Below are 22,666 nucleotides of genomic sequence, written 5' to 3'. Positions count from 1 at the left end.
TAGACTGTATATAAAGATGGACGATATGACAGCTCCCCAAAAGTGAAGCCAAACCGTCCTAATTGCCTCCTGGTGGCTGGCTGCAGTATAGGTCATAGACCCCTCCCCTACCATGTTAGTGGATGGGACATGGGCCAAACCAAAAGATCAAAGTACACATCTATTAAATTCTTCCTGAACATTGTTTCTGTCTTTTCAGATAGTTCCCGCTGATTTTCATGTGTTTGTTTTTCTGATAAGTTTGGTTTTAATCATTTATTTATTTGTTTATTTATTATTTATATTACAGGTGTGTGTGTGTCAGTCGGTGTGCTCATAATCGTTGGTGCTGCTTGCGACTGGTTGGACAGGTGTATGGGTGGCAGACTCTGGCTCTAAATGACGTCACCAGCACAAGATGGCAGCGCCCGTGTCTAGGATAATCTGGCTTCATTGTTGTGCAGTGGGAGTAAGTGGAGACGCGTTGTCCATCTTTATGTACAGTCTATAGGTAATTCACAAAAGAGGGATTTAAAAAAAAAGGGATGGGAGGGACATCCTGGTGACCATGTGGTTAATACACATACCAAATAAACACTTTTTACACAGAAATCCCGCAATAGAGTTGCAACGAAGACCTTTCATTACGCCGGCTTTGCTTTTTCATATAGAACCAAACAACACAGGCATCGCTGTGTGTGATTTTAGATAGCATGCTAGCATTCTGGAAGTAAAAGGTACGTGACGGGCGTGACATCTAACATAACAGTGTTGGGCAGTGCTTTCTAAACAGTAACAATGGAATAACACAACAAAAACGATTTACCGTCCCTGTTAAATGGCAGCTGATCTCATCGTCTGCTCAGGGGGTAAGGAATTCCTGAACCTCATTGTCTTCCCAATTTGCGGAAATTTTTGGTTTCTGTACTTCTTCTTTGAGTTAGCTGCTAACTGCTGCAAGCTGCTTTATAAATCTCCCAGTGGTGGGCTCCACACATAACATATCGTCAAAACATCACACCCATTTTGTCCATGGTCCTGTTCCTTTTACGCAAATGTCGATTCAGCGCTGTTAGTACCTCTGCTGCAAGAAAATGCTGTCCCCCATTCCAGGATTGTACCTTACACATACACATATACAGAGCAACAAGGCAGAATAACAATAATAAGTTCCCACCTTGAATAGGCAGCATAAAATGGGCTATAGAGAGCTGAAGTCCTGATGTCAAGTTCAGGCTAGCTTCTAAGAAATGAAGCAAGTTCCTGAGGTAGTCTATCCTTTCCATATTTTACGACACATTGCCATTCACAGCACTTGCTATTATATATTAAAATCTTCATGGTTTTAATAAAGTTGGTTGGTATTAGTAACTGCATTTGACTTTTAATCCTGTAATCTCTGCTGTCTAATAATTTGCACACCATATGTTCGTCTCTGTCTCTGTCTCTGTCTCTGTCTCGTTGTTCTATAGACATGTCTTAACTTGCTGTGGCCCCTCCAGTCATTTGACATTTGACGTTGAGCCGTGACAGTGACCCTGCAATGGTCTCAAGCTTATGTGGAATTGTGTTCAGTGTAGACATTTGGAGTGAATCAGACAATGTTGGTACCTATTTTCATCTATCTATCTATCTATCTATCTATCTATCTATCTATCTATCTATCTATCTATCTATCCATTTGTCTGTCCTGTCCATCTGTCCATTGCAAGTATGACAGACACACACTGACACACACGCTGAGTGGGAAATTAGCCTGCTGCTGTGACATTGGTCTTCAGTGTGTGTGTGTGTGTGTGTGTGTGTGTGTGTGTGTGTGTGTGTTTGTTTGTGTGTGAGTGTGAGCGATATGTGTTGCAGTGTGTGCTTTGTTTGGCCCCGCTCTGTCTACCCAGATGGTGATATCTAGTGATTATCCCTGTATGTATCTCCTCCTCCATCCTACAGCCCTTCTGGGTCAGTCAGTCAGGTCCCACCCTCACTGTGCCACCATCCGTGGTGCCACATCGATTACGCTCCCCCGGGAAACAAAATACACCCCCACGACCAGGATCACATGACCAGAGCTCCACAGGAGAGTTTTGAACTTCTCTCAGCACATTTCCCTGCCCTGCCCTGACCATCGAGGTGACCCCTGACCTCTGACCCGCCCTCTAAACCTCTAAACCTGCGTCTGTCCCTTGTGATGCTTTGTGACCTCAAAGGATCATAAATCACTACATCAGATACAGACTGAGCCTCGGGCCTTTTTGCTCTGATACCTTCTTCCCAAATCATGAAATTTTGTCTCAAGAAATTCAATCAGAATCTCTAAATGACTTCATTAATACATCCGACACTCACATCTAATTCTTTTGAGGATCATTTGCAGGAAGTGTGAGCACAAAGTGGCATAAGAAGGGAGGGGGGAATAGACGATACTGACGAGAAAGAAGTAACACGCTCTTGTTGCAAAACATGGCACATTTGTCTTTAATGAATTTTGTGTTTTATAATTTGTAGTCACATTAGTCAACTGACAGGATAAAGGTGCTGCAAATAGTTTTTTTATTTTACAGTAATAACAAATTTAAGAATGTGTGCTGCATTGCTCCTAAAGATACAAGAGATATGAGATATAAAAAGCAAGGGCAGATTATGAGACAATGGGCCCCTGGGCACAGGCATGCAGAGGGTCCCACCACCTCTGCTACATAGGACCAAGCCACACAAACTTTATCTTCGTTATGATCTTTTTTTATTGTTGTTTTTTGTCTCTTTGTAGTCATTTTGTGTCTGTGTAGTCGTTTTGTGTCTCTTTTCAGTCTTTTTGTGTCTCTATGTAGTCATTTTATAGTCTTTTTTTTTTATCTCTATGTAGTTGTTTTGTGTCTCTTTGTAGTGGCTTTGTGAATCCATGTAGTTGTTTTCTATCTCTTTTATTTTTTTGTGTCTCTTTTATAGTTGTTTTGTGTCTCTATGTAGTCATTCTGTATCTCTTTGTAGTCCTATGTATCTCTTTGCTTTGTCTCTGTTGTCATTTTGTGTCTCTATGTAGTTGCTTTGTGTCTCATTGTAGTAATTTTGTATCTCTTTGTAGTCGTCTTGTGTCTCTGTAATCTTGTGTCTCTATGTAGTGGTTTTCTGACTCCATGTAGTTGTTTTCTATCTCTTTTATATTATTTTGTGTCTCTTTGTAGTTGTTTTGTGTCTCTATGTAGTCATTTAGTATCTCTTTGCAGTCGTTTCTTTATAGTCATTTTGAGTCTCTTCCAGGTCTGTATGTGTCTCTTAAAGTGTCTGCACGGGACATGAAGGGGGACCCCTGACACTTTGGACTCCTGGGTCTGTGCCCTGTAGGCCCATTCAGTAATCCATCCATAGTAAAAGGGAAGATTTATGATGAGGCATCAGACACAATTGATATTATAGTTATAAGATATTCTAAACTCATTAGCGTTTTCCAGAGCTTTCAACTGTATCCCCAGGTTATAAGTAATGTAATCACAAGAGCTGCCTTGATTTATCAATTAGTCTTTTTTTAATTTCCTTACTCAATCAATTTCAATCAATTTTATTTATAAAGCCCGATATCACAAATCACAATTTGCCTCAGAGGGCTTTACAGCATACGACATCCCTCTGTCCTTAGGACTCTAAGGAAAAGGAAAAACTCCCCCAAAAAACACTTTTAACAGGGGGGAAAAAACTATGTTTATTGGCTTTTTTGCTTATTTTTATTAAACAGAAAAAACACCATCAATCAGTCAATTTATAGAAATTCAGCAGCTATTGTGAAAATTGACCTTCAGCAGCACCAGACCTAGCACAGTCAGAACCGCAGGCAAGCTTCACCAGGTATTCATAACAAACAAGAACAAGAGCTAATGAGAAATCAACACAAATAAACAACCTAGCAAACAAACAATAATAACAGATAACAAAAATATAAAATAATAGGGTATGTGCACATTGTAAAGTTCATATTATTTCTTTTTTTTTTCTGTACTGCACCCCGGATGGCTTTTGCCTTTTAATTTTCTCTTACTCTGATGCTCATACGCTCCATGCCATCATGCCTATTAATGCTCGAGCATGTTCTGACTGTGAGGATCACTCACTGATGAACACATTAAGTTGACCTGCATTGCTGGAACTGTAGGTGAAACCCCTGCTGCAGACCGACCAACCATTAGCATTAGATCTTTGGATCATTTTCTCCCTATGTTCAATATTTTATTAATTTATTATTGAGAAAATAATGAGCGGATTAATCAACAATAAAAATAAGACCTACTAATTTCAAATGGTCATATGTAACCTCTGTCTCTGTTTCCCAGCGATTTTTCTTGAGTATCTAACACCCACATGGACCTGCATTATTAGAGTTAAGATGATATCTTGACTTTGGGAACACATAACTATTATTTATCATTGTTCAAACTTGCTTTAATTAGTGTTTTTATCACTACCGTATTTGAAAATATTTTTTTATTATAAAGAAAATAGAAGTAAAGGCAGAATGTAATCAGTCAAATGATGTGCTTATTATGGTTAATAAGAAAAGGTGTTTTTTGTGCCAACTGTGTGCCATCATTTTATATTTCCTGTTGTCGCTTTTTAATGCATTATTTTTTAACTTATTTCTTAATTATCATTGTGTTTGTAGATCAGTTATTTGCTGAGAATCCCTTTGAAGGTCACTCTACTTACCAGCGTGTATCTGATGTACGTTTCAGACAGATGTGTTAGACTGATGCATTATGGTCGTTACACTGAATCATGACTTTCTGAAAATCACAGCTCTGCCTCCTGGGATATCTGACATGCTGCTGTGTGTAACCGGTGCTGTCACTTGTCAGTCAGCTGTCACTTAATATCTTGCACCAGTGCTGAATTAAAACGCTGAGGAAATACTGAGGAGATTTTTCTATTGAGGGGAAACATTTTATCAAGATAACAGATATTCAGATGTTTCATATTCCAAGGCTCTTTGGGAAACCCTGGCAGTCTGCACTAACTAACCAGATCAAGGATTATTCGAGCTCCACTGCCAACACACACACACACACACACACATACACACCTTCACACACACGTCCACGGACACACTCACACATGCACATTACCTGGGGGGTCTGAGCTCCCCCTCTACAGGCCTTCACCCCACATGCTCATCTCAATTAATCACCCAACAAAACAGATGTCAGGAACAAAGGAACGATCTCCAGGCCTGTGGGGTAGAGGGGGTAGGAGGAGGAGGAGGAGGACAAGAAGGAGGAGACGGAGGGGAGGAAAAGCAAAGGAAGGAAGGGAGGATGGGGAAAAAGGAGAAGGAAGTGAATTTGGAGCTGTGGTGGTTTGTGTGAGGCAGGTGACTGGAGGTTGGAGGGGCACTTATAGTGGGATGTGTTAGCTGTTTATGTGCTTCAAGCCCAGTGTTACTGTTACTGTACAATACAAGATGAAACTGTAAAAGAGTAGGAAAGAAAAAAAAGAAGAAGAAGTCACGATGTAAGAGGGGGAGAGGAGCGAGAGACGGCGAGAGAGTGAGAAAACAACAAAGCCCTGGAGATGAAAGACGGTCTACAAAACAATGGATACAAAATAATGCTCTGCGGTGTGCAGAAATAGAGCAAAGATTGAAAACCTGCCAAGATAAAGACAAACCCCCGCTTTTGAACTGTCACTTCACCGCGATACTGTCAGAAAACAAATGGCAATCTTGACAGGTTTCAGCTGCTTTGAAAAGAGACAGAATCATATTTTATTCACAAACGCATATTTTATGGCTTTTATAGCAAAGATCGTAACCTGTTGTTAAGCACTGAATTCTTGAATCTCGTGCTAAATTATTGACATCTACATAATGTACAGATGGAGATGGGGGGGGCAGGGAGGGGGTGAAAGGAAATGAAATAGGAAGGACAGAGGAGGGAGGGTTGGAGGAAAGAGAGAGGGCAGAGCTCAGGGTGGAGGAAATAATGGAAGAACTGAAATTTCTATAACGTGTACTCTGTTGTTTTTACATGCATCCATGAAAAACGCCACGCAGTCTGAAGTCTGAGCATTACAGGGAAAGTCATCAATCTGTTGGCATTATCTCTCCACTGTTTCTTTTCATCCGCCCGCCCATCCCTCTAAAGCAGCAGTGAGCTGCCTCTCTTTCCGTCTGCCTGTAGAGTGTGGACAGTGAGAGTTACAGCTCGCATCAATAACGGGCAGATAACGGCCCAGTCCTCAGTCTTCAAGCACAGCCTTAAATCACATCAGCCCTAGAGGAAAGCAAATGAAGAGAGAGGAGGAGAGGGGGAAAAGGCTTAGCACTGATAAGGCACACTACAACAACAACAACAACAACAACAACAACAACAGTGTAGCACTGGTAAAATACACACAAGTGGAGCAGAGCTGTATTGGGGGAAAAAAATTACAAGAATGCATCAATTTATGCAGCACAGAAACAAGGCTCTGTGTTGTAACTGAGAGTTCACACACTGAGCAACACGCTGAGGGAGGAGAGAAAAGGAGACATGATGACTGAGAGTGTGTGTTTGTGTGTGTGTATTTGCATATGTGTCACTGCATGTCTTCAGGCCCATTTTTTTTTCTGTATGTTTGGATGACAGCAGCACATTACTGAGCTGCAGCATGGGACATGAAAAAGCACTTAATGAAGCGCTCCATCCCACTGGCAGCCATTGATCCACAGCACACTGAGAGACACTGACCCATGTTGTAGGTATTGAACTAACGTATACAAATACACACAAGCGCTTGTGTTTTAAAGGAGAATTCTTTTATTACAGCTTGGGTTATATTGTCATAGTTTTGTCCGTCACTGCTGTCTGTAACAATGACAACGTATACTCACCAGGTTAGCAGCTGAGATCTGGATACACGACTCACTGAAAACAAGTCAAGAAGCACAAGCATTCAGATGAGCATACAGGTCTGAAACAGAAGCTCCTGGAAAGAGAGAATTAAGGCAAGCTAGATAATTACATTTATCACAGACTTCCAGGATCAACTTTGACCTGCTGTACTTGCCATCATAGATGGACTTTATATTGCAACTGCTGCATAGCAATCTCCCTCAGCAGACATAAAATTCAGTCTTATCTTATCTTATCTTATCTTATTACTTATGACTTATTACTGACTGGGCCTACCAGGACCCCCTCCCCTGGCCTTTACCTGCAAAATTGTCACTCAAATTAACACACGTCTACCAGGAAGAGATTCTAAATGACCACAAACAGACAAAAATGAAAAATAAAAAAATAAAATAAAACAACGGAAACCAAAAAATGAGCACAAAAAACCCCCCCCAAAAAAACAGAAAAATTTATTAGAAACACAAAATGACCTCAAGGAGACGTAAATTGTTCTCAAACAGACACAAAACAACTGTAAAGAGTCACAAATAATAACTCTAAAAAACCTCAAGGGCACACAAAACGACTACAAAGGGAAACACAAAAAAAACCTACAAAATAATCTGATCTGTTGAAGAGATCCAAAATGACCTCAAATAGAGACAAAACAACAACAACAAAAATCCCTATAAAATCAAAGAGACACAAAAACACCCCAAAGGCACACAAAATTACTACAAAGTGACACAAAATAACAAAAGAAATACAAAATGACCTCAAAGAGACATAAAATGATGTCGAACAGACCCTAAAATTACCTTAAAGAAGGACAAAACAACAAAAAACCCTCAAAATTAACTCAAAGAGACCTTAAAGACACAAAAAATGACTACAAAAAGAGACGAAACTACAAAAAATGGCCTAAAACAGACACAAAATGACAAAAACAACAAACTGACCTCAAATAGACACAAAATGACACAAAAGAAAAACCTCTGACAGACACAAAATGATCACAGGGGGACACAAAACCACAAATATATCCATAACAACTGGAAAGAGACTCAAAACAACACCAACAAAAGACAAAACCACCACAAAGTCTGTGTGTCTTGCTTCTATGTAGGAGAGGTGGTGGGGCGTTTTGCGTCTCCATGCCCAGGGGCCTGTTGACTCATAATCCGCCCATGCTTGCCACAGATAGCTGTCCTCTGTAAATGTGGGATTACCCACAATTCAGGCGTGGAGAAAGTGGCTTAGGTCACTGATATAAATATCAGGGAACCACCACTACCAAATATAACTATATTATATTATTGTATTATTTTACAATGTTTGCAGGTTTTTCATTACGTCATTACCATCTTTCAGCATTCAGCAGTACATGAAATCTGTGTGAGGACACGAACTGCGTGTTGCTGAGAGGCCTATTTGTATTTTTCTTTTAACTCATCAAGTAACTGCGATGGCATACAGACCAAGTAGAGGAAGTTTCTGTTTAGTTCCATTTTTATTGGAACTACTCTAGTGTGCTCTCTTTTCCCTGACTCTCTGTCTTTTTCAAACTTGTAACAAGGTTTATTTGTGTTGGGAGGATCAATAGAAAGAGAGATCAAATACCTGAAGCAAGCATCCTCCCATAAGCTGCTGGTCCACAACAACATTGTCAAAATAAAAAAGGCGGGAGCTAGTGGTTTAAATCATCTGGATAAACTGTGAGCTTGTTTACATCTGACTGCTTCTGTTTCTTACCGCATCAAACACTGCTGGAGAGATCTGGCAGTGTTTGTAGATCTCAGCAAGTTTTTCAAGAGTGAAATAAATCGGTGGTCAGCACTCCCCCAGTTTAGAGAAGCAGGCTAGAGTTTAGAGTTTAGGTATAAGCTATATTTAGAATATTTTCACTGCTTTACCTTACTGTCAGACAGCACTTTCCAACGGCCAGGCCAGACTCCATTGAGAAAACCAATGATTTAACATCACTGAACACAGGAGCTGCTGGTTTACCACTGCCTTGAACAGGTATTTTCATTGAGTTACTATGTGTCTCTGGTGTTTAAAAGGCTTAGCTTGGGTTCACCAATAACACAAACGATCTCACTGATCAAAGCAACAGTAAACCAGCGGCTCACATGTTCAGCAAGCTAAAATTAATGCTTTTGTCAATGGAGTCTGGTGGCTCTGACTACAGCGTAGATGAGGCACTGAAGCCATTAACGGCTTTCTCGTTGGAATGAGTGCCTGGCGCAAAGGCAAACATCTTCTGTATGTAACGCACTGACTATGGATAAGTATCACATTCAACCCCACTTCAAAAAATCTGAAATCACCTTCATTTTAGGTCAGGATGTCGCCTTTCTTTCTGTCCCTTGCATATTGCCTTCTTTCACCCCTCCTCCATCTTTTGTGCCTCCATCTCCATCTTCCCTCCCTCCTTGCTCCTTGTTTTTTTTTTTTGCTCTTTCACTCTCTCACACACACACACATCAACGCCTCTACACCTCAACCCACAACCCCGCTCATCACTCCTCATTTGTCTCGTTTGTCTCCTCCCAACTCTCTCTCTGGCTCCCTCTCCCTTGACATAATGATTCAGTGACACTTGTCTTTTCACTTCAGTGTCATGCCGACAAGAGGAGTACACACACAAACACTTGCACACACACACAGGGGAGAGCTGGAGGGATTGTACAGAGTAACAGGAGGTCTGCTTTAGCTCTACAGTAAACAGTATGTGTGACATCCTCTGAGCTGGGGTCAGAGGTCAGCCGGTGTTACGTCGACTCCCTCTGCACCCTTGTTGCTGCCGGGGTCACACATCCCCGACAGACAGCTGCTGTCCATACTGCCCCCATGCTCTGAAGTATGGATCAGAACAGCTAAAGAGATTTAAAGGGATTACTCCACTCTGCTCAAACACACACATACACACCCACACTCATTCACAAACATGCACTGGAACACACAGTGAGTACACACACACACTTCAGATAGATAGAAAAGTGTATGGACTGCCATGCTCCTGTGGTATGAGAGGGTTCGATAATGTTATTGTGTTCGATTGCGCAGTAGTTGACCTCCTGACCTTTGCCCTGCGCTTAGCACCTGCTGACCTGGTTTACAGATGAGGTCAGAGGTCAGAGCCGGGGACCTCCCAGCCACACGCCCAGATGGAGCCCTTTTAGCAGCAGGGACAACACCTGTTAAACACACACACATACTCCAACAATGTGTCCTGTAAAAGACATATTCACCTCAGTGTGATGAACTGAAAAGCATACGTCTCCTGTGAGTAACAATCATCCTGACACACAGAGAAAGAGATGCAACACACACACACACACACACACACACACTATGCTCTGTTTGACATGTCATGTGAGTTCAGTCAGTCAGAGAGTGTGTGCACCGTATGAACGATGACCGGTCACACCTCACTAACTCTGAACACAATGACAGGAGGTCACAGTCACACAATAGTAACTATCTCCAGTGTGTGTGTGTGTGTGTGTGTGTGTGTGTGTGTGTGTGTGTGTGAGAGAGAGAGAGAGAGAGAGAGAGAGAGAGAGAGAGAGAGAGAGAGAGAGAGAGGAAGTGTGTAAAACACTGCATATGTTAACCATGATGACAAAATGTGACTCAACAGTTTCTATTGTTCAGGGACTTTTCTAGACAGATATCTTCACCCAGAGATTTACCCTTTAAATATATCATGCAAATTCATGTGACGGTCACATGATTGTCATGTGATAATCCTGGCAAAACTTTTTGCTTTTTGCTTTTCACTGGGACCATCACATCACAATCATGTGACCAGAGCAAATGTATTTAACGATGGTGTCTTTGTACATACAGCTAAGTCTGAAGAAGAGCATTAGATTAATACGTCACTTGTGGATGTGCTAATGTACACTTAAGAGAGCTACAGTGTGCTGACCTACAGGCCTGCTAGGCAAAAGCCCAGGGGCCCATAGTGTCAAGACACAAAACAACCACAAATAGAAACAAAAGAACACAAGGACATGCAGAGGAACTGCAAAAAGACAAAAAATAACTACAAAAAGGGGCAACCGCAGACACAAAACAACCAAAGAGACACAAAGGTAACTTAAAAAGACCCAAAATTCCCTCGATGAGAAACAAAATAACCACAAAACGACACAAAATTACTACAGAGACACAAAATTACCGCAAAGAGACACAAGACAGCCATAAAATATCAACTAAAAGGGGCAATCACAGACACAAAACAGCGAAAAGGCACAAAATTACCTCAAAAAGCCACAAAACAACCACAAAGAGACAGAAAAGATCACAAAGAGATACAAAGGAACTGCAAAGAGACAAAAAATAACTACAAAAAGGGGCAACCGCAGACACAAAACAACCAAAAAGGCACAAAACGACCACAAAGAGACACAAAATTACCAAAGAGGCAAAAAATGACTGCAAAGAGATATAAAACAGGCACAAAATAACAACAAAAGGGCAACCACAGACACAAAACAACCAAAAAAGACAGAAAATTACCTCAAAGAGAAACAAAATTACCTCAGTGAGACACAAAACAACCACAAAATGACAACAAAAAGGGACAACCACAGACAAAACACAACCACAGACACAAAATTACTTTAAAGAGACACAAAATTAGCTCAAAAAGAAACAAAAGACCACAAAGAAATGCAAAGGAACTGCAAAGAGACAACAAATAATATACGAAAAGGTGCAACCGCAGACAAAAAACAACCAAAAAGCCACAAAATTACCTCAAAGAGACACAAAACAACCACAAAATAACAACAAAAAGGGGCAACCACAGAAACAAAACAACCAAAAAGGCACATTACCTCAAAGAGACACATCACAACTAAAAGAGACACAAAATTACCTAAAATAAACAACACAACCACAAAGAGATGCAAACAACAACAAAAAGAGGCAAAACCACTATAGAGTCTGCGCGTCTTGGTGGGGCCCTCTGCATGTCTCTGCCTCGGGGCCTAATATCTCATAATCCACCCATGATCACAACTGAGTTTAGATGTTCTATTTTAAATGATAAATACATTTTGAATAAGTGATAAAACAGATATTGCTTTCTTATACAACACTTTCTCACAAAGTCCGGGACAAATAAATGTAAACGGCTGCAGGGGTTCCAGATTACTTCTCCTGTGCTCTTCTGTGCATGTGTGTGTGTGTGTGTGTGTGTGTGTGTGTGTGTGTGTGTGTTGAGCTGTCAGAGGAGATCTGGTGAGAGTGGGCTAATTGGAGTTAATTCACCATCTGTCTGTGGGAGCCAGCAGACAGGGTCATTAGCAGAGACAAGTCCAGCCACAGGGGAGGCCGAGAGGGGAATCACCATCCCTCACTTTCTCTCTCTCTGTCTTTAGTTTCCCTTCTTCCCCTTCCTGTCCACCAAACCCTCTCTTGTCTCCGTCTATCTGTCTCCACGTCACTTTGATCTTCTTTCATCATGTTTTTCAGATCCTGTTGTCAAAATGTGCTAAGTGCAGACTTGAGAAAACTTTTTTTTTTATTCTTTGTTTGACACACTGATTCTGCTTATATGCAGAAGACTGTTGGAAGTGGTGATGATCTAAGCTGGTGCTGAGAGTGATCAGTGGGAGAGCTTTTTTCTTTTTATTGACTGGTTTGTCATAACAGCGCTGCCCTCTGCTGGCCAGATGTGGGCCTGAGATCACAGCACAGAGCAGAGATAAGAGTTTCCTGTCCACCACAGAGAAGACACAGTGTCTGATGGTTGTCACAGGTCTGACAAATCTCCATACCACTCCATAAACAAACTCTTAACACATACAGACTTTATATAATAAGCTTATATATCGTGATCATCACAAATGCAGGTACATTTTAGTCTCAGTTTCATATTTAACTTTACTATAATTTGTCCAGGACCTTTTCTGTGTGTCTTGTCACTTCTCTTTCCCCATATATTTCTTGTATCCCTCCACTATTGTCCATCATGAAACAAAATGTCATTAAAGTGGTATTTTGGAGGGATTTTTGAACATTTTTATAAATTCTTTTTTATTTATTCTTTTTTATAAATAATTTACGAGACATAAATGAGCATGGGAATGGTCATCATAGGCTTTCTTCATAATGTTCTAAGGCCCTGGTGCTAAAAGAAATCACAGTGTTTATTACAGATTATGACTAGGAAAAACTGGACACACAGTGCTGAGCTGCATTTCAAATTAATCCCCAGGTTCCCAGCTTTCAGAAGATGTAAACCACTTCTATGAGGCATAAACTGTTGACCTGTACCCCCTAAAAAAAAGACAAAAATGAGTCTATGGTGGGTCTCAGAGGGTTAAAAAACTGAGAGGGAGGAGTACATTGGGATTTTAGAGAGCAAGGAGAGGGTGATAATTAAATCAAGTTGAGTTCATAGTGAAACTGCACTCACACAAACTCCACAAAAAAATCTTGTAAAATGAAACAGGATTATTAACTCCATTACAGATGAAGACCATTAAATCTCTGTGTGTTCATGGAGGGAGGACAGATGATTGAATTTTGAGGCCCACTTCCGACTTGGACCACCCACACAGGTTTGACTGATCTGTCTCCTGGAGATGCTGCGGTTGGAGTCTCTGTGTCAGGCAGGGAATTGTGAAGAGGGGAGGGCAGACTTTAAAAGACAAATATTCAGTATCAGCTGTTTTTGATCTGATCATTCAATTGACTCTCCGTACCCAGAGGTAATATTTGCCCTTAGTTCTCCTAGAGCAGGCAGTGATCATCATAGTCACCAACATACTGACCAGTCAGGCCCTTCTCCTTCTAGTGTCAGTCCCTCCGAGACAATGGACTCAGGCCCTTGTACATGTCTTACACATCATCAGCAGCTATAACCTAGAATTTAATTATTATTTATATAGTCAATTGTGCGACACTCTACTGTCTCAACTGCAAAACTGTACAATATGCAACTTGAAGCCCTCTACATGATTGCGCAATAATAATTCACCTGTGCAATATGTTAACTGCACAATACTCTCTTATCTAATTCTTACCTATTTTTACTTTTGGATTTATATTCAAGACACTTGTATTATGACACACATGTTTGTACATATTTCATATTTTTCTTATTTATTTTACAAAATATATTTCTTATATTTTATATTTATATGTATATACTGTGTCAAGATATACTATGTTGTAGCATAATACACATTTTTTCTTGCATTCTTATTTCTATTTTCTTACAATTTCTCTTTAACTATATACAGTTTAAGAGTAACTGTAACATGTCCCAATTTACCCCCAAGGATCAATAAAGTATTTCTGATTTCTGATACATGTGGTCTTGTATATTATAATTTGCCCAGAATTAAAGCCTCCCTGGGCATTATCCATGCTTCCATGCTTTGTGACCTCCCAACTGGACTGCTGTAATTCTCTTTTCACTTGTCTAAACAAATCTTCTCTGAATCATCTTCAAATAATCCAGAACACTGCTGCTTGGCTGTTAACCAGGTCCAACAGGTCAACCCACATCACTCCCATTTTAGTTTCTTTACACTGGCTTCCCATCAGGTTCAGGATTCACTTCAAGATACTTGTTCTCACATATAGAGTCCTCCACGGTCAGGCACCTGAGTGCATTAGTGATATCCTCCATTAATATATTGTCAGTAGGTCCCTTGGGTCTTCAGAACAGGATGGACTGTCTGTCCCCTGCTCCAGACTCAAAACCAAAGATGATCATGCCTTTGAATTTGTGGCTCCAACACAATGGAACTCTCTTCCATTAAGGTGCAGCCTCTTTAGAAAATTTTAAAGAACAACTTAAGACCTATCTTTTCAAAATGGCCTTTGTCCGACCCTAAGTTATCCAGTGCTTGTTCCCTGGTGTGTTTCTATTTGGGGCCTCATTGCGCTGTATTTGCTCTATGTTTTACTTTCTTTTTGTTGCCTTCTTTTATTTGTTATATTGCCTCTGTTTTTATGGATTGCATGTTTCATTGTTTCATTGTTTGATTGTATTTTGTGAAACACTTTGTGAATTTCATTTCTCTGAAAGGTGCTATATCAAATACATTTTATTTTAGATTTATTATTATTACATGCCACAGCAACAACAGATGAATCAATCTGTAGGAAGGCACAACTCAAAGCATTTTCTCAACTCTACTCAATGGATCATTTTCTATGATGTGTGACATAAATCTTGCCTTTGTGAATTTTAAATATTTTCATCCAAAGACACCAGAACCTTCTCAGTAGGTTTTTTCATCTCTACCAACGCCGGAGTGAATACAGCACAGATGAGTTCATTCATGCTTACTGTGGTAAATCAAGTACAGCTTTATTTACTTATTTTTGTCACCACAGACTTTATTTTACACCGACACATCCTTCACTCACCATCTCTACAATACTTTTTGTTTATAGAGGTATTAACATTTATGAGCACATGGGGATTTTGGCTTCTCTCAAACACCTCTTAAACTACATAAATTCAATGCACAAATAATGTTTACAGGTGCTCCACATTACATGGTAGTCACTGAAAAATAATATAAGGTCTACATTTTGTAATAACTAAAAGTAAAATCTGATTTATTTGTGTGCCAATAGTCTGTTCTTTTATTTTATAAATTCACAGCATTAATATATGTGTTATATAAAGCAGGTAAAATATGATTATATTCTCACTCTCAGCATGTTTTGATAACTTGTACTGATATCGTCTTCTTTGTGTTTTGAATACAGGGGAACATTCTGTTTTATATATGATCATTCTGCTATTTTATTCATATTACAATTTGATATGTTTTCTGGCTCTGTGATTTCTTTTGTTTTAAACACTCACAGCCTCTTTGACTCCTTGTAAAAACTCTTTACTAAGACGTTCTCTGTGGTGTTGAAGGATTCCGGAGCCAAGAGCGAGACAGGAGCCCTGAGACATGCCAGGAATTGCAGATATTTATTGTTTCAGGGCCCCAAGTGAGCTGTTGTCAGGGGCCCAGGATCTTTAGCAGAGCCCTTGAAGGTCAGAGGGGAGTCTGAGGTCAGTTTAACTTAAACTACAGTAACTTCTCATGGCTGGTACTGCTAAACAGACACATAGTGAAGTTTAAACATTCAAATATACAATACAAACAGGTCATAAGGCTGGGTTATTCTCATTTTCTCAGACAAACGATTGGCAACAAGATGTCATGCTGTCCCTACACCTTGCCAGGCTGAATCACAACACACCACAGTTAAGTCCCAACATCACTCTTCAACATTTGGTCATTGATGAGAAATAAAAAGTTACATATTTCCATGTAAAGGGCGGCACGGTTTTGTAGTGGTCAGGACTGTCGCCTCACAGCAAGAGGGTTCCTGGTTTTTGTTGTTGTCATTTTGTCTCTCTTATTGGTTGTTTTGCCTCTTTTGTGTCTCTTTGAGGTCACTTTGTGTCTTTTCTGGTCGTTCCGTGTGTCTTAGTTTTTGTTTCGACCCTTTTGTGGTTATTTTGTGTCTCTTTGCAGCTGTTTTGCATCTCTTTGTTGTCTTTTTGAGTGTCTTCCTTGTTAGTAGCAGGGACAAGCCTCAGCAGAGGGTGAGATGCAGCTGCTAGACAGAGCCATAATCTGTTTGGAGACCAAAAACAAGGAAAACCAATGTCCATATTTAAATGAATAACGTCAGTAAGCATCGGGTAATGTGTGTTTTTTAATCTGGTTAAAGGATTTTTCAGTCAAAACCTGAACAATAAAGATATGATAGATAAGATAAAGTGTTTTTTGCAGTGCCTTCCGCATTGACTCCACTAGAACTGACGCCAAACTCTGGCTCCTCAGATGCTGTCACTGTAACTGTTTCTTCTTTTAAATCCTTCTGAGACCCTGTGTCCTCATATGAGGACATCACATTTTGGGTTTACTTGACCATATGCTTAATTCTGCTTTAACTCAGACCTGTTGTCCTCATTCGTGGACACTTTTTTGTGCCACCTAGTGGTAGTAAGAGCACATTACACTAATCCACGTAAAAACAAGATGGCAGCCATCTCTGCCAAGTCAGCAGCAATCTACACAAAAGTGGACAAGGTTTCAAAACCTGATCCGATTTTATGGTTGAAACTGTATTATTTATGATTAATAACATTTGTAGTTTGATATGGCAAAAAATGTAACCAATTTTAGCGACAGTGACAAGCTAAGACGCTGTTAATGAGGAAGTACACACTGTGCTTTTCCAACTGTGACAAGTCAAAAAGCTCTGTTTTATTGGATGGTATTTTATTGTGCATTATTGTGTTACTGATGTGTTCACCTTTTGTTCATCTCTCTTACTGTTAGTGTGCAAACTAGTGAAATGCTTCGTGTCAGAGCCCACTGCGTCTTTGCTTGTTCTTTACACACTGAAACACCAACAATCATGGTACAGCACCCGCTGTGTGTCCTCGCAGCAGCCAGAAGTGACCAGGTCAGTGAATGCCTTGCAGCAGTGACCTCTGGCTTCCTGCCAGGTCAAACATCTACACCAAGCAGCACTCAAGAGGGCGGTAGGTGACACAGCAGAGTTCTCTAGACAAATGTGCTTGTCTCTGGGACTCACAGAGACGGTTTTCAGCTGCATGTGGAGGATGAGGCAGTTTCTCATGTTGCTGAAAAGCTTCCAACAATAAATATGGTGGCATGGCTCCCAGTTGTAGTCCTCTCCTAAGAGCAAAATATTGAGAACTCCAGAGACGGACTGCACTGAAACATTTATGTTGCTCATCTTTTCTGTGATACATTATTCAATCTCATTCTTTCATGTGAAGATTGTATAACCTCATTATATAAAGGATATAATCAGTGTCAATCGATGATGGAGGCTATCAACATAAAATGTGTGTGATCGTCATTCTTGGCCTATAAACTTGTCACACAATAAGGAGCCGCCAGTGCACATTAATTATGCCTGGTATTTGTAACTAAGGCATTGTTGACCTTTTTTTGTTTGTTTAATTATTGTTTGTTTGTTTGTTTGTTTGTTGCAAAATGTCTATAAGTATGGAAGCAAGCAAAAGACATAAGTATTTCAATTTTGACACCCACCTAGTATTGAAATTTAAACACCACTAAAGCATGGACGTATTTTACTTTGAAAACCAGGTATCTGAATTTCAAAAGCTGATTTCAATTTTTTTTCATTGTTCACAAAATTAAAATTTAAAAAAATGTAGACTCAAAAAATACGCACTTAGGTGCTCAAATTTAACTGGTCAAATTCAGATTTAAAAAATTAAAGTTGAACATTTTAACACTAATTTTGAGGAGCAGTCTGTTTTTTCCCACCATTTTTGTTCATTTTCAGTAACTCCTGTACTTATCGTACTCCTATTGTTACACTCTTAGGCACTGGTTTTTGCTTCTGCTCCTTGTATATTTGTATATTTTGTCAGATATTTAATAGCCTACTCTGTCGTTCTATAACTGGGCCCAGGGAGTGACCCTGACCCCGGGCACCCACTGGTTGTCTGGTTGGCACTGGTTGTGAATCGTTAAAATTGTGGTCAGTGTCCTTAGTGTTAGTAAAATTTGAGGCGTTCTCTTGTACAAGAATTTCTTCAGGATAAATAAAGTTATATTTAATTGAACTGAATTGAATAAAAATAGCAGCATCAGATACATTACAATCAGAACAGCACAAGTTGGATAACTTATAGGAGCCCCGTGTTCTCCACAGTAATGGTCTTTGGGTTTTCCAGCCACTTTCTTGGATCTCATGACTGAGAGATCAGCCAGAAGTTGCACTCAGGCTCAAGTACTGTACCTATCCTGTCCTGGTTAGCCCGAGTGTTGGTATTTCAGATTTTTTTTTTAATCAAATCTTTGGATCTGGTTTCAACCAACCAAACTGAGGCAATCTTTTCCCCCATTTTTTTTTTTTTTTTTAAATTCTGAAGGATGTTTTTTTCTCAAATCTGAATATAAAATCATTGACAACATATATTTTGAAATCACAAATCAAGAAATTTCATATTTTAATTTCAAAGAGGTGATTTTACATGCAATAATGTAAATTCTGCCACTCAGCCTATTTATTTATTATCATATCTTGATTTTATTTTTTACTGCTTACAATTTATGACTCAGGTGCAATATCAGTATTGTTAAACTGTGCAACATCTATACTTCCATGTGTCAGTGATGTAAAATCAGTAATTCAGTCTGTCTCTCTATTATATTATGCTTCCTTATTATATTGCTTTGTGTTTTTATACTGTTTGCTTATTGTACTGCTCTTTGTTTTTGTACAGTTTACTTACTTTACATATTTATATATTGCTTTGTATTGATGTACTGATGATTCCTGTTTGCACTCACTTATCTTATCTTAAAACAAATAAATTCATATACATGTTTTTTGAAGTACAATATTTTAATGCTTTGTAATCAGTGGCTGTTACAGCTGGAATACTTTTGTCTCTCATTTGCTTCCATATTATACACACACAATGTAGTTGCATGTGGTTTCAGTACCTACAAACAACATACAGACTCATTAACTCATACAGCATTTAATACTGTATTGTCACAGTCTTTTCTTGCTGATGTACGCTACAGTATTTTACTACAGCAATATATTGATAATGCTACTACTGATACAGCTGTGTAATGGAGCCAGCAGTAATAGTAGCGATACCCATCACCGCCACTAGGGGCCGCTGGCTAACTCGCTGAAAGCTAACAGAGCTGGTTTATTCATTGTAGCGATCCGGGATGCTCCGACGCTGCTGGAAATGCCTCAGAAGGTAAAGGAGCCTGGCAGTTACCTTTGTACGAGCAAAAAGCTTTGTGGATAAAAGTTTCTGCAAACTAAGAAGTTCTTGGATACGCTTTGTGGTGAGCCCGAGGAACTGATAGACTGTTTTGGACCGCTTGGACGGGGATGTTGTTCGGCTCCTCACAAGTTTAGACAGCTAACGCTACGCCGAATTTTGCTAACGTTAGCGCAACAGCGTTAGCCTAGCCTGCTAGGTAAATATTACGGCTGCCTCTCGGAGTTTGCTGCATCGTGTCCACGTTGTCAACGTAAGAACTGTGCCGTTAGTAGTCAATTTTTATCACAATTTTATTGAATACAACAGCAAGCTTCGCTCCCACGAGATGGGTGGTTTTTTGTTACGTTACACACAAAGCTAACTGGCTAAGTTAGCCTGTTCGCATGCTAGCTGACATTAGCTAACGTTGCCGAGCCAGCCAGCAACTTCGGCAGGAGAGTTTCGGCGAGCTAACCACGACAGTATTGTCGCCCACAATCAACCTCTGCTGCTGGAAGCAGTCAAGCTGCAGTCATGTTTGAGATGGAGACACATATATCGTGCCTTTTCCCGGAGATCCTGGCCATTATTTTCAGTTATCTGGACGTTAAAGACAAAGGAAGAGTAGCCCAAGTGTGCGCGGCCTGGAGGGACGCGTCCTACCACAAGTCGGTGTGGAGGGGGGTGGAAGCCAAGCTCCATCTGCGGCGAGCTAACCCGTCTCTGTTCCCCAGTCTGCAGACCAGGGGGATCAAAAAAGTTCAGATTCTCAGCCTGAGGCGAAGTCTGAGCTACGTGATTCAAGGTATGCCGCACATTGAAAGCCTTAACCTGTGTGGATGTTTCAACCTCACAGACAACGGACTCGGACATGCCTTTGTGCAGGACATCCCATCCCTGCGGGTGCTGAACCTCAGCCTTTGTAAACAGATCACTGACTCCAGCCTGGGCAGGATCGCCCAGTACCTCAAAAACCTGGAGGTGCTTGAACTCGGGGGGTGCAGCAATATCACAAACACCGGCCTGTTGCTCGTTGCCTGGGGCTTGCACAGACTCAAGAGCCTTAACCTGCGCAGCTGCAGGCATGTGTCCGATGTGGGCATCGGTCATTTGTCTGGCATGACCCGCAGCGCAGCAGAGGGCTGCCTGTGCCTGGAGAAGTTAACCTTGCAGGACTGTCAGAAGCTGACGGACCTCTCTCTCAAACATGTCTCAAAGGGTCTAAACAAGCTCAAAGTGCTCAACCTCAGCTTCTGCGGAGGGATATCAGATGCAGGGATGATCCACCTGTCTCACATGACCCACCTGTGCAGCCTGAACCTGCGGTCCTGTGATAACATCAGTGACACAGGGATAATGCATCTGGCCATGGGCTCCCTCCGGCTGACTGGACTTGATGTCTCCTTCTGTGACAAGATTGGAGATCAGAGCCTGGCTTACATCGCACAGGGGCTGTACCAGCTCAAGTCCCTCTCTCTCTGCTCCTGCCACATCAGTGATGATGGCATCAACAGGATGGTACGCCAGATGCACGAACTCAAGACCCTCAACATTGGACAGTGTGTGAGGATCACAGACAAAGGGTTGGAGTTGATAGCCGACCACCTGACCCAGCTGACAGGGATCGATCTGTACGGTTGTACGAAGATCACCAAGAGGGGCCTGGAGAGGATAACACAGCTCCCGTGCCTTAAAGTGTTGAACCTGGGACTGTGGCAGATGACAGAGAGCGAGAGAGTGAGGTGAAATCTCTCCTCTGTGGTGTACATGTGTGTCATTGTGTATAGTGCTCAGTTGTGAACTGAGGAGGACTGCCTGTATCCATTCTTAATTTTACCTTCTATACTGTGACTAAAAACAAGAAGAGGGACTCGGCATTGATCACTGGAATATTGTTCACCTGCGCTGCAATACTCCACTCTTAGTTTCCGTCTTTTCATGATGTGCATTGTTTAATCTCAGCCTGTGTACAGTTCTTACTATCTAGCTACCTCACCCATCGAACACAGGAGTGCCTACTATCGCTGAATACTAGATTACATTGCATATTTTTGTGACTCACACACCAATGGAGATTTTGATATTTTAAAAACTCTCATTGCAGAAGAATAGCTAGGCATTTTAACTCTTAACAGAAAGGCTGGAGTACCTTGGATTGAAGTTTTGATAGAATCTTTTGTTTTGTTTTGGCTGATGTATTTTTTACTTGTGTAACCAATATTTTTTTTGTATTGAATGACTGTTGACAAAATTGTACTTCAAATTGAAGTGGGTGGATCACTCCTGTCCGTCTTTGTTTACCTATGTATAGTTGGCTGTGTTTCATATTCCTGAGGAAATACGTATGTATCAGATGTTCCAGTATGCTACTCTGTCAAAGGTTTAACAACACAACTACAGTAAGGCATAGTAATTAACAGCTGCCAAGGCTATATGCAATACCCTAAAACTGTTTAATCAGTGGTTTTTCTCCTGAGGAGCTTCCAACGATAGTGTCAGAGTATTTGTTTAAAAAAGCAGTAATTTAAGATTGTTTTATATTCATACAGTAGTGATATTTATGAATAAAGATGGCAAATATGTTTAAGTTCTGTGTGTTTTACTTGTAGAGTTTGTAACAGTTTTACCAACTATTATTTGATTTATAATTATGACTATAGATCTCTTGTGCAGTTTAGACACCATTTGAAATGTCTTTACTCTGGGAAACACAAGTCTTTATAGCAAAGTGTTTTGTGTATGATGCACAAGATAATCCAGAAGAATGCCTTCATGATTTCTTACTGTTAGTATCGCAGAGAGGTTACTAAAGATGGAAGGAGAACTAGAATATTGTACTCAAGTGAAAGTACTTGTGCAGACATTTAAGTATGTGAATGTAAAAAGTAGGTCAGTTAAGATGTACTCTGAGTACACATTACATTTTGAAAAGGGAAGAGGGGGAGGCATCTGTAGGCTGCGTTAAATGTCAATGTACACACTAGTGGAACATTATCAACATGACCTGTTATGTCCAAACCCACAGTAAATTCCATTTCTGTCGACA

At 40.4% G+C, this 22,666-nt stretch overlaps 1 protein-coding gene across 1 annotated transcript; it reads left to right on the top strand.

Annotated features, from left to right (window-relative positions):
- The first annotated feature begins 19,555 nt into the window (after nucleotides 1–19,555).
- LOC126407655 (F-box/LRR-repeat protein 14-like) lies at nucleotides 19,556–22,207 on the top strand. Its single transcript, XM_050072750.1, has one exon. It carries the CDS (start codon nucleotides 20,155–20,157, stop codon nucleotides 21,364–21,366), a length of 1,212 nt encoding a protein of 403 aa, XP_049928707.1. The 5' UTR covers nucleotides 19,556–20,154; the 3' UTR covers nucleotides 21,367–22,207.
- The last annotated feature ends 459 nt before the right edge of the window (nucleotides 22,208–22,666 follow it).

Source organism: Epinephelus moara, chromosome 20 (assembly GCF_006386435.1).
Source record: "Epinephelus moara isolate mb chromosome 20, YSFRI_EMoa_1.0, whole genome shotgun sequence".
Lineage (NCBI taxonomy): Eukaryota > Metazoa > Chordata > Actinopteri > Perciformes > Serranidae > Epinephelus > Epinephelus moara.
Note: the sequence above shows the minus strand (reverse complement) of the source record. Positions and strands in the feature narration are given on the sequence as shown.

Coding starts and splice junctions, on each gene's coding strand:
- LOC126407655 (XM_050072750.1), top strand. CDS start 20,155: ATGTTTGAGATGGAGACACATATATCGTGCCTTTTCCCGGAGATCCTG.